The sequence below is a fragment of the Salvia hispanica genome, chromosome 4 (assembly GCF_029641045.1).
Source record: "Salvia hispanica isolate PSC_SH4W2 chromosome 4, Shi_PSC_v1, whole genome shotgun sequence".
Lineage (NCBI taxonomy): Eukaryota > Viridiplantae > Streptophyta > Magnoliopsida > Lamiales > Lamiaceae > Salvia > Salvia hispanica.
The window spans coordinates 51,255,495-51,267,958 of NC_142695.1; the positions used below are offsets into that span (position 1 = coordinate 51,255,495).

The following is a 12,464-nucleotide window of genomic DNA, read 5'->3' on the forward strand; positions in this document are numbered from 1 at the left end:
CATTTTTCCATCAAAATCAATTAGTCCCTTCCCCATAGCTATTCTTGAAGTGGGGATGTGAGAATGATAGGGAGATAGTGCAAAGTTTTTATTTAATAAGATGAAATGGTCTTATAAAATAAAATTTTCAATTCAAATGGTTACACTCAAGGTATAATTGGGTTATGATACTCAATATTCAACTAGTCGCCACATACATAATTTGTTTCTGAGAATTATTTTCATGATTAAAACAATAGAGTAGGAGTATATCATAAAATAAATAATGCACATCCTAATTGTTTAGTTTTAAAAACTCTTTAAAAAGAAAAAGAAAAAAAAAGGTTTACATGGTAGCAATGCACCTCCAAATTTTCTTTGCCGACCTACTGTATCAGCAATGCTGGTTATACCTTCTAACTCTCGCTCACTTTCTCTCATATATGTTGAGAAGAAAAACAAATAAATGAACAAAAATGTAATTTCCTCTCCAAGTTCTTTCATAGAACAAATATAGGCTTCGCATCGCATAACTTTAAGAAATTGATTTATTAAAATTTGAAGTAGAGCTAGTAAAATAAGAGCGGAATAAAATAATAAAAATAAGAGAGAGTATAGTAAGAAAGAGAATAATTTTTTTACTAAAAAAGAAATACGATTTAACTATCTTAGAATAGAGGGAGTATATTGTTTATTAACTGCTATTTATAGATGACATCTGACATGTCAAAATAATGGTAAGCATTTTCTTTTCAAAATAATATATTTTGAAAATGAAAAAAATTATTATGTCTATTTTAGATGACATGATAATATGTAGGGGGATATCAATCGAATTGGTCCAAAAATTTTCAACTCTAATCCTATAAATTTGGCAGGCTATTCAAGTCAGCTCACGCGTCGTGGACTATACCGACATCTCTGATAATATGATTATTCGAACAATTTAATTTTAGGCCTTAAAGTAGTGGGCCCAATATATTAATTTCAGGAAACTTGATATAAGAAAGCCCATTACGACCGCCAAAAGCCCAAAACGGCCCTTTATTTAAACCAAAAACAAGGGTTTTCACTCTCTTTCTGAACCTCAGCTGCTCTTCCATCATGGCCGTCGGGTATCTCTCCCTACCCATACAACCACGCATCACACTCTTTTCTTGTATGCCGAATTGCTGATGTCTTGAATGTTTGATGTTTGATGTTTGATAATTGTTGAATTTTTATTCGATGCAGAAAGAATAAGAGGATTTCCAAGGGAAAGAAGGGAGGCAAGAAGAAGGCGTGAGTCCCTACCTCTTTTTTCAATTTCGTCCGCCTAAGTTTATTTTTGAAGCATTTGATAAATCTATGAATTTTATTTATTGTTGAAGTTTATGCTAATTAAATATTTTTGTTGCTCTTTTAGTGTCGATCCATTTGCAAAGAAGGAGTGGTATGATATCAAGGCTCCTTCAGTTTTCAGCAACAAGAACGTTGGGAAAACCCTAATTACCCGTACTCAGGGTACCAAAGTGCGTTTTTTTATTCCTTTTTTTCGCTTTATGGATTATATTGTTACCCTGTTTTCTATATTAATTTTTTATTTGAATGTTTTTGATCCTAGTGGAATTGACAGTGTATGTGTTTTAATTTTTCATTAATTTGCTCCAGATGTTAAAAGCGCATTGCATAGTTGAACTTGTAGTTTGTCAACCCTGTTACGTTTATGTTTTGCTTTTGTTGTACATGGTTGTCTTGGTTTCTAGCAAAGCAACGTTTTCTACTTTTTGTTGCATAATTGAATTTCGGGAATATACATTTTGTTGGCTCTTGAAGAATCAATGGACCTCAAGAAATACCCAAGTTCTATATATTGTTGTTACTATACATGCATTGCTCTTTGTTACTGGCAAACATTTGTTATGCCTTGACTGTGTTGTAAAGGTAAGGTTGTATTTTGATGAGTTCTTTATCTTGAAGCAATAAGTGTTATGGATTATGTTTTGGTGGACAGGAAGTCCATACATTTTGTGTAAACCTTAATGGTTATCTCAAAGATGTGACCAGCCTCTGCAGAATATATTTCTTTCCCTTTCGCCTATATTTTTGTTTGTTTGCTAATAGCATTATTGTTTCTTCTCAGATTGCCTCAGAAGGTCTCAAGCACCGTGTAGTGGAGGCATCCTTGGCTGATCTTCAAGGTGATGAGGATCACGCCTACAGAAAGATTCGTTTGAGAATTGAAGATGTTCAGGGCAAAAATGTCCTCACTAACTTCTGGGTATGCACATATAAATTTCTGCTACTCTCTTGTGGTGGAGGTGTCCCTGGCTGATCTTCTTGATTTGTGTTTTGAGTACATTCTTAATTGTTAATAAATATTTCTGCCATTCTCTTGTGTAATTTGTAGGGCATGGACTTCACGACCGACAAGTTGAGATCACTTGTGAGGAAAAGGCAATCACTGATTGAGGCTCATATCGATGTGAAGACGACTGATGCCTACACTTTGAGGATGTTCTGCATTGCCTTCACCAAGAAGCGCGTGAACCAGCAGAAGGTCACATGTTATGCAAAGGGCAGCCAAGTTCGCCAGGTGCATACCTACAAGTTTATTATATACTGTTATTTAATTTGTATATTGGACTCTATGAAATCTACAGCTTCATGCTTCCTCCTGCTCAGAGAAAGTTTCATTTTTAGTATTTTGGTATGCCCCACATCAACAACCATATTCTGTTTGTATCTACTTACCACTCATGGCCCACCACAACCAAGACTATAACAAAGTGCCACCCTTTATACAATCACTTCCCTTTCTCCTCTCATCACACACTTGCCTTCAATTTCTTAAAACCCATCCCTTCAAATTTGATGAACCTCTCTCTGGGATGGAAGGAGCAGTATGGACCATCAATAAGTTATCAAGCTTTGGACTTAAATATTTTGCTATTAAATTTCTAGATTCGGAGGAAGATGCGGGAGATTATGGTTAACCAAGCGCAGTCCTGCAGTCTGAAGGAATTGGTTCTGAAGTTCATTCCTGAGTCCATTGGGAAAGAAATTGAGAAGGCTACTTCAAGCATCTATCCGTTGCAGAATGTGTATATTAGAAAGGTTAAGATCTTGAAAGCACCAAAATTTGATCTTGGCAAGTTGATGGAGGTAAGATCAGTTCCTTTCTATCGTGAATGTTCTTAGTTTTATAATATAATCCTAAACTGTAACAATTTAACCTTAACAAATCATACGTATATTTCTCTGTTTCCGAAGACTGAAATGAGCACTTTGACTTTACCCCCTTGAATATCTAATTGTCATGGTTATTTGGAATCTCTGGTAACTGAAATTAAGATAGTGCAGTTTGAAATGATTCATGGGTGTTTGTTGTGTAGGTTCATGGAGATTACACTGAAGATATTGGTTCGAAGTTGGATAGGCCAGCTGAGGAGCCAGTTGCTGAGCCAACTGAACTTGTTGGTGCCTAAATGGCCTTGTTGTGTCTCTGTGATGCATCTTCTTTTGCTCATTTTGTTTTATCTTGAAATTGGTACAATATGGGTTTTGGAAGTTTTTGTATGAGATTTTGATTTAACGAGTAGGAAGTTTTCAGTCAGAATACTCATACTCGGCACTCAATTTTGAATTTTCGTTGTTGAGCAACTTTCTTTTGATACATTTGTGTCCCTCATATTGCTAGTAGTGTCCTACATTGTTTACATTGTTAATCAGTTTTTCTGGTTTAATTGGTGTGTAAACTAGAGTACTTAATTGTTTTTCATTTATGAATAACAAATTTATTCATTATTCCTAAACCCGAACCTATTGCAAAAGTATGGTGGCAATTGGAGTAGAATTTTTGGGGTTCCACTACTTGCGAAGCTAGAATTACACTAGTACTTATAATTTAATTATTTCAAACTACCAAGTATTGTTTTTTGTTTATCATTCCAATAGTGTTAAACATATCAGAGCTGAACACTTAAATCCATCATCCCCAATTAGTAAATTAAAGATTCTACAAATGGATAGAAATCATGAATCTACCCTGAAGAGGCTAATAATAGTTCAAAGATTCATATAAAAGCATAGTAATCGAAAATATAAATCATAAATATTAGCAATATCTATTGACGAGAGTTCCATTATTCACAAATCCAGTCTTAAAGACCGAACTAGGGACCAATCCAGTCTTAAAGACCGAACTAGAAATCAAATAAGGATCATTAGATCTTATTTTTGATAGATTAAATGGGCTGATGTCGCATTCATTATATACCGAATTTACTTCAACTGAAAGATAATTATGTCATAACACAGTATGAAGTAATAAATTAATGGAATTAAGTAATAAGTTCATTACTACTGCTTGATATTTAACACAGTTAATATTGTATTTCAATAAAATGTCATATTTACTTCATTACTAATGTTCATTTGGTTCATTATTTATTGAATATAGCTCATTACTACCGCTCAACGTTTAACATTAAAATTTGTTGTATCATTAATGTTTCAATAACATGTCAAAATCACTTCATAATATACGTTTATTTAGTTCATTATTTACTCCAGCAAGTTTTTATTGAATAAAAAAAATAAAAATAAAAAAATTAAAAAAAAAAAATAAAAAATATTTTTATTGGATAAAATATTAAATTGAGTTTTTAAAATATTAAAATAAGTTTTTATTGAACGAAGGCTCCTTATAAAGGTCTCAAGTTGTTGATTATATTGTGTTAAGTTGAGTTTTCTTGTTTGCATGTAGAGTTTTATTTGCTGGCCTGGTTTTCTTTATAACTCTTTAACTAGTGACTATCATTAGTGTGGTTTCACTCCGTGGCGGATCGGGGGGGGGGGGGGGGGGGTGCCCACGCGAATTTTCCCCTTATCGGGACGTAAAACTACCATGTCCGTCCCTTCCGTTTGCTTCCGGCGTCGCCCCGAATAACGAAAAAAATAGCTATGTTTGCACTAAATCAAGCTGCTGCTATATATTCCGCCCCTTCCGTTTTCGGATCCTAGATCAGTCACTGGTTTCACTATTATTAGTGTGGTTTCTGTTTCTAAGTTATCACATCTTCATCCATTGATAGTGTTGCTATTTATGAGGTTGTTTTTAACTTAGCTTGCCCACCCCCTTCATATTACACAACACTGATACGAGACATACGAGACATCAATGTCATATCTTCCATATCTTTTAGTTAGTTATCTTTTGATTCATAGTATCTTCCATATATTTGTTTCTTATTCAATAAGTTAGGCAGTAGTATTCTCCTATTATAAATAGGAGAGATTATATCATTTTATTGACAATCAATGAAAGAAATATTATCTTGAGCCTAATTCTGGCTCCCATGTTTTGCATCTGAAGTCGCTGTCCGACGGGAAGCTCCCACGCACAGCCACCTAGATCTTATCTCCGCCGACCCTCACGGGCGCCGGATTTCTCCTTATCATCTCCGCTGACCCACTCCGGCCGCCGGTTTGGCCTGATGTTGTTCACCGCCGACCCTTACCGGGTGCCGATTTTATCTTATTTATACTTTTTCGAGTTGCCGGAACTGTAACGCAGTACGTCCGTAACAAGTGGTGCTTTCATCGTGATCTCACCCTCCGCATCATCACCACCATCACCGTCACAACTCATCCCCCATATTCTGTCATCCGTAACCCAACAAAATGACTCATAAAAAAAAGACCTTTTCCACTTTCAAAAATCCACCGAACAGAAGCTAGTATTCCCTATTTTACACAATTCACCACCAACATCATTTTTTACATTGGAAAGAAGGTTTGTGGAGGAAATTTGTGTAGAAAACGTGATTCACTCTAAAGGGATTTTGTCATTCATCAAAAGTCTCTCCCTCCATTCATACAATGCCGAGATGGAATGAAATTTGAACTCGTGAGCGCGGATCCCCGTTGGTGCAAAGTAATCGGATTTTAGCTGCCACAACAAAATTGGAGAAAAGATGGGATGAGACTTCATCGGAGCAGGCGCGACACTCGATCCGGGACTGACCTATGGTAAGCGTGACACCGAGTTGCCTTCGCCAAAGGAGAGCCGCCCCGGTCACAGCAGCAACGGTGTCGTGATGCCTCCGCTAAGGGGCTCGACGCCACATGACCCTAATATGGTTAAGTTGGATTATCTATGGACTGCCTTGGACAAATTGGAGTCGCGTATGACATCGTACGACCGTAGACTTGAGAGACTTGAGAGGCTTCGGTCACCTGCGCGCCAACCCTCTGGTTGGGATTCCCTGGCGCACTGTGCAGCCCGAAGATACTCGGCTTATGATCGACCAAGACGCCGCTACCTGCTGGGACCGACCACTATATGGACAACCGTCCTACACCGACATGTATTCCTCCTACGCGCCGCCGAGGCAGTACAACCGCCGCCCTATACGTCGGACGAGTCCCCGCGAAAGCCCTATGCTGGATATCACCCAGGGCAGCAGGAATATCAGCCCACACCGCCCCCATACTGGCTACCGCGTTCACCTATATGTTGGGAGTCTTTGGCATATGTTCCACCAATCTCTCTCGGCTACCCGCCATCTCACGATCCGGAATCCAGGCGCCTCTCGCGTCCTTCTCTCTGTCACGATCCATCTAGCACCTCGCTACTTACTGTCGCTATAATCTCGCCACCACCAGCACCGTCTTGCAGCCCCAACGTAAGTGGAGAGGAGGGCAAATTGTTACGCGATGGCCCTCCCCCACTGGCCCCAAGCTTGCAGCTATACAACCCAAATATTAGTGAAGATGAGGAGATATTATTAGAAGAAAAACAGGAGGTTGATCCCATTGAGGAAGTGAAGAAGGTCATCGCATCTGTCGATGCTGCTCGACTGACATCACAAGATGTTGTTGAGAATTGTTTGGGTGAAAATGAAGGTGCGACGCTGAGAAAATTTTCCAAGGACTCACTGGGTGTTGTGTTTGATAACAAGAGTAGTGATCTTCTTGATCCAACACAATGAGAGTTGGAGATAAAGGATGAGGTACGAAATGGATCTGCGTTTGCTCGAATACAACGACCGTGCACATTTACATTTGATCTGGGGGGAGATAAATCGCCAAAGCTTCTTCTGTCAACTCTTCGTTGCTTCTTGGTTTCCACCTTGAGGACAAGGTGGGTTTTAACCATGGGGGAGCTGATACGAGACATCAATGTCATATCTTCCATATGTTTTAGTTAATTATCTTTTGATTCATGATATCTTCCATATATTTGTTTCTTATTCAATAAGTTAAGTAGTAGTATTCTCCTATTATAAATAGGAGAGAGATTATATCATTTTATCGGCAATCAATGAAAGAAATATTATCTTGAGCCTAGTTCTGGCACCCATATTTTGGTTCTGAAGTCGTTGCCCGACGGGAAGCTCCCGTGCACAGCCACCCAGATCTTATCTCTGCCGACCCTCACGGGCGCCGAATTTCTCCTTATCATCTCCGCCAACCCTCTCCGGGCGCCGGTTTGGCATGATATTGTTCAACGCCGACCCTCTCTGGGCGCCGGTTTTGTCTTATTTTATCCTTTTCCGAGTTGCCGAAACCGTTATGGAGTACGTCCGTAACACACTGTTTATAGAAAATTAGTGGTTGACATTTGATTTTGATAGGATCTACTATCTAGTAATCTCTTAACTTTGTTTCTACATTATAATTTAATCTATTTTTGTTAATAGGAGCTAAATTTGTTTTTACCTTATACATCCTTCTTAAAAACAAACACCTATCAAAGGTTTATCCATACATCATCTACTCAAAAACAACCACCTAGACATCATTCACTACCTATCAAAGGTTCACCCTAAACAACTATTTCTCCTTCTTTGACCAGCCCTTCTTTATCTATTTCTCTTTCTTTGACCCGCCCTTCTTCATCTTCTTCTCTTTCTCTTCATCATAAATCTCGCGTAGTTCTTCCTTAACCATTTGCTTTGTCCAACCCATCACTCTTGGACAACCTTTCACGTGAGGGCTAAGGAACATGCACCTTTTGTCGTCCTCCTCATCAATCAAGTTGTCGTACAGTCAGCAGAGCGCATGTTTCTTCTCTTTGGCTTTCTCGGTATGTCCTACTCCTACGTGCATTTTTAGTTCATGCTCGCTATTAAATTTTTTTTTGCACTCGTGGCAAGTGAACTTCTTTCTCTCCGTCTTCCTATCCATAGACTTTGATGCCTTCTTAATAGCAACAACTTGAAATATGGTAGGAATCTTGAAGTTGGTGGTAGGAATCATGAGCGCCCCAAACATTGTACTCGTATCTAGTAATTTAGACATTCTGTAAAAATTAACATTATCAATTATCAATCATATGTAAAGGCAGATCCCAAAATCTCAAAATGTAGGTTTTTAGAGGAACTGGAACAGAATTCCCAAAATGTAGGCAGATCCCAAAATCCCAAAATATAGTTTTTTAGAGGAATTGAAACAGAATTCCAAAAATGCAGGTTTATGGAGGATTTGGAACAAAATCACTGTTTTGAAATATCACAATGTTGGGATTTGATTATAGTAATAAGAGTATAAGACTATTTTCAACAAGTCATAATTACTCCCTTTGTTTCAAGTCAATTAATGCGTTATGTAACAAATAGGAGAGATTAAAATAGTGGATTTTGGTAAAATAAAAAGAAAAAAGAGCTACATGCATTTCTAAAAAAATATACGCATATGAAAAGTTAGCATATAAATGTTTGCAGTGAAAATGAAAACACTAATCTCATCCTCCAAATAAAATTCTTGCTAAACCCTAATCTTATCCTCAATAATAAATTACACATGCTTTATTCATCATAAAGGTCATTAAACCTCATTCATTAGAGAGAGGGAGCATTTTACTCAGTTGGATTAGAGCGTAGGGGAGTAAAGGATCAGTAGATTCCAAATTGCAGATTGAGAGAGTGGAGGGAGCGATCCCAAATTGCACATTCAGAGAGTGGATCCGATCCCAAATTGTAGGGTTTTAGTATCGTGTGGGAATCATAGTGGGCTTGAAATCAAAATCTTTCTTTTTTAATATCATGGTGTGGGAATCATAGCGGACATGAAAAACAGCCCATTAGTGTATTTAATGCCATTTCATTGAAATCAGTTCATTTGAAAAGTATCAATTTTGTTTGGATGATCCCAAATTGCAGATTCAGAGAGTGAATCCGATCCCAAATTGTGGGATTTTAGTATCTGGTGTGGGAATCATAGTGGGCTTGAAATCAAAATCTTTCTTTATAATATCATGGTGTGGGAAACATAGTGGGCATGAAAAGCAGCTCATTAGTGTATTTAATGCCATTTCATTGAAATCAATACGTCTGAAATATATCAATTTTGTTTGGACGATCCCAAATTGCAGATTCAGAGAGTGGATCCGATCCCAAATTGTGGGATTTTAGTATCGGGTGTGGGAATCATAGTGGGCTTGAAATCAAAATCTTTCTTTAAAATATCATGGTGTGGGAAACATAGCGGGCATGAAAAGCAGCTCATTAGTGTATTTAATGTCATTTCATTGAAATCAGTACGTCTGAAATATATCAATTTTGTTTGGACGATCCCAAATTGCAGATTCAAAGAGTGGATCGATCCCAAATTGTAGGGTTTTAGTATCTGGTGTGGGAATCATAGTGGGCTTGAAATCAAAATCTTTCTTTTTTAATATCATGGTGTGGGAATCATAGCGGGCATGAAAAGCAACCCATTAGTGTATTTAATGTCATTTCATTGAAATCAGTTCGTCTGAAAAGTATCAATTTTGTTTGGACGATCCCAAATTGCAGATTCAGAGAGTGGATCCGATCCCAAATTGTGGGGTTTTAGTATTTGGTGTGGGAATTGTAGCGGGTTTGAAATCAAAATCTTTCTTTTTTAATATTATGGTGTGGGAATCACAGCGGGCATGAAAAGCAGCCTATTAGTGTATATAATGCCATTTTTTTTAAAATTAGTTTGTCTGAAAAGTATCAATTTTTTTGGACTATACTATGTAAACTTAATTATGAAATATAAATATGAAGAGACTCCAATTTATTCAATTGGATAATTCGTTAATTCATGTTGCATCAAATTTGTACAAACACTAATCAACATTTACTAATGTTACTTAATAATTAATTTAATTTTTTTTATCTTATATTTGGTAGGCCCATTACTTAATTTATTTTGAATTTGGTAGGCCCATTACTTTATTTTGAATTTTCCCACCAGAATTATTTACTCATTCAAAATAATAGTTAAATATTTTGTTAAAAATTAGTAATAAAACTTGAGATTTTTTTTTACTATCAATATAGTTTGAGATAATATTAAGTGTGCACATATAATGCAAAAAATGCAAATGTGATAAGAAAAGGTTAAGAGGTTGGAAACTTAGAATGAACGAAAAATGGGTAATAGTCAATGTTTTAAAAATCGGATCGGCCGGCGAACCGGCGTTGTTACTGGTTCACTGGTTCAACCGGTTCACTGGTCGAACCACTGGTCGAACCAGAATATTATTATAAACATATATAATTAAATATATAATATATAAAATATATTATAAATAATGAATGATAAATGTAATTAATAATTTATTACTAAAACACATTTAACATTATGTATACTTATATAAAAATATATTACACAAAGAATAGTAGTAAAATATATTGAATATTAAATTTATACTAATATTTTTTATAGTAAAATATATTTTAAATATACTAAAATTTTGTTGATATTTTATGATAAAAACAAATAAAGTTCATTTTTTTTCAAAATATGTTTTATTTGATGCAATAATATAACATATATATAAAATATAAATGCATACTATATACATTAAGATTCAATAAATAACAAAATGCAATTAATAATATATAAAAATATTAAACCTTATGTATAACTGATTATATATAAATAATATTAAAATTTAGTGAGTGCTAAATATAATTATAGATAATATAATTAATAATTTTTTATTAAATTTGGATTATAAGTTAGTGTAAATAAAAATTTATCATGTTTAATATATAAATTTAGTTAATTTTCATGTCATATCACTCAATGCATTGTGGTGGAGTGGTAAAGGTGTTACCAATTTGATAAGAGGTCTTGGGTTCAAGCCTCTTTGACCACAAAATTTTAAACATTTTTAGTGAAAACCGATTTCCGGTTCGCGGTTCAACCGGTTCAACCGGCCAGTTTCACTGGTTCAAGGCGGCTCAATGTGGAGGCGGTTTATATGAGCAAACCGGACCGGACTACTTACCGATTCGTGGTCCAACCGGTCGAACCGGCCGGTCCGGTCCGGTTTTTAAAACACTGGTAATAGTACATTGTATAGAACATAACGAGTATTTACAATTGGAATCGAGCTTGAAAAGGTTAGGAGGGCTGATTTTTCTAATCTTGTTAGTGCTCTAATCATAATTAATCATGAGATTCTAAAACTAAACCCTCATTAGTTTAGCCTACTGGTGGTTGAAATTCACGAATAAATTACATATACCATGCATAAAAGTATGATATATTGAACTTTGATGTACGTTATATAAAAATTTGATACGATATTATTATTGAAAATTGAACATATCGAAATTGGTATCGAAAAAATCAATAAGATAACAATATGATATTTACTTACACCGACTTTTTCAATAGATATACGGTATGTCACTTTCGATAAGACATATCGTATCGACTCACTTTTTATCATTGCCTAACATTTCCTACTAAAGGAATCGAGTAAAAAAGGTCGAAAAATTTCATGGTTTCTAGCTAGACAAATACGATCCATCAATGTGAGATATTAGTTTAATGAGATAAAATATAATCCATCATGGGTTTTGGAAGTGCGTTTAATCAAAGATTCCAATGAGTGTCATTTGAATCAAAACGAGGATCATTGGTCTTGTTATAAGTGCATTGCATTGCATAGTTAAACTTGTAATTTGTCAACCTGCCAAATTTATATTTTGCTTTTGTTTTACTTGGTTGTATTGGTCTCTAGCAATGCAACGATTTCTACACATTGTTGGGTGATTGAGTTTTGGAAAATATACACTATGTTGGCTTTTGTTGAAATCAATGGAGCTCACGAAATACCAAAGTTCAATATATTACCATTATTGTTGTTATTAAACATATACTGATTTTTGTTAATCGCAAACTTTTGGTATTCTGTCTTAAGTACTAGTATGTTATAAGTCATGCATGTATTTTGTTGACTTCTTTATCTTGAACTACTTTCAGACGCTGTGATCACTTGTGAGGAAAAGGCAATCACTGATTGAGGCTCATATTGATGTCTGTTAACCTAAATTAAGATTCATGTGTGTTTGTTGTGTAGGTTCATGGAGATTACACTGAAGATATTGGTTCGAAATTGGATAGGCCAGCTGAGGAGCTTGTTGCTGCCTAAATGGCCTTGTTGTGTCTCTGTGATGCGTCTTCTCTTACTCATTTAGTTTTATCTTGAAATTGGTACAATATTGGTTTTGGAG

General features: G+C 35.8%; 1 protein-coding gene across 1 annotated transcript; it reads left to right on the top strand.

Annotated features, from left to right (window-relative positions):
* Positions 1-1,010: 1,010 nt before the first annotated feature.
* LOC125196718 (small ribosomal subunit protein eS1-like) lies at positions 1,011-3,634 on the top strand. Its single transcript, XM_048095331.2, has 7 exons — positions 1,011-1,094; positions 1,213-1,260; positions 1,385-1,490; positions 2,102-2,239; positions 2,369-2,554; positions 2,923-3,123; positions 3,354-3,634. Exons 1-7 carry the CDS (start codon positions 1,084-1,086, stop codon positions 3,444-3,446), a joined length of 783 nt encoding a protein of 260 aa, XP_047951288.1. The 5' UTR covers positions 1,011-1,083; the 3' UTR covers positions 3,447-3,634.
* Positions 3,635-12,464: the final 8,830 nt, after the last annotated feature.

Excerpts from the sequence above, each read along its gene's own strand:
- LOC125196718 (XM_048095331.2), top strand. Across the intron at positions 2,240-2,368 it reads ATGTCCTCACTAACTTCTGG|GGCATGGACTTCACGACCGA; the intron begins GTATGCACATAT and ends TGTAATTTGTAG. Across the intron at positions 3,124-3,353 it reads ATCTTGGCAAGTTGATGGAG|GTTCATGGAGATTACACTGA; the intron begins GTAAGATCAGTT and ends TTTGTTGTGTAG.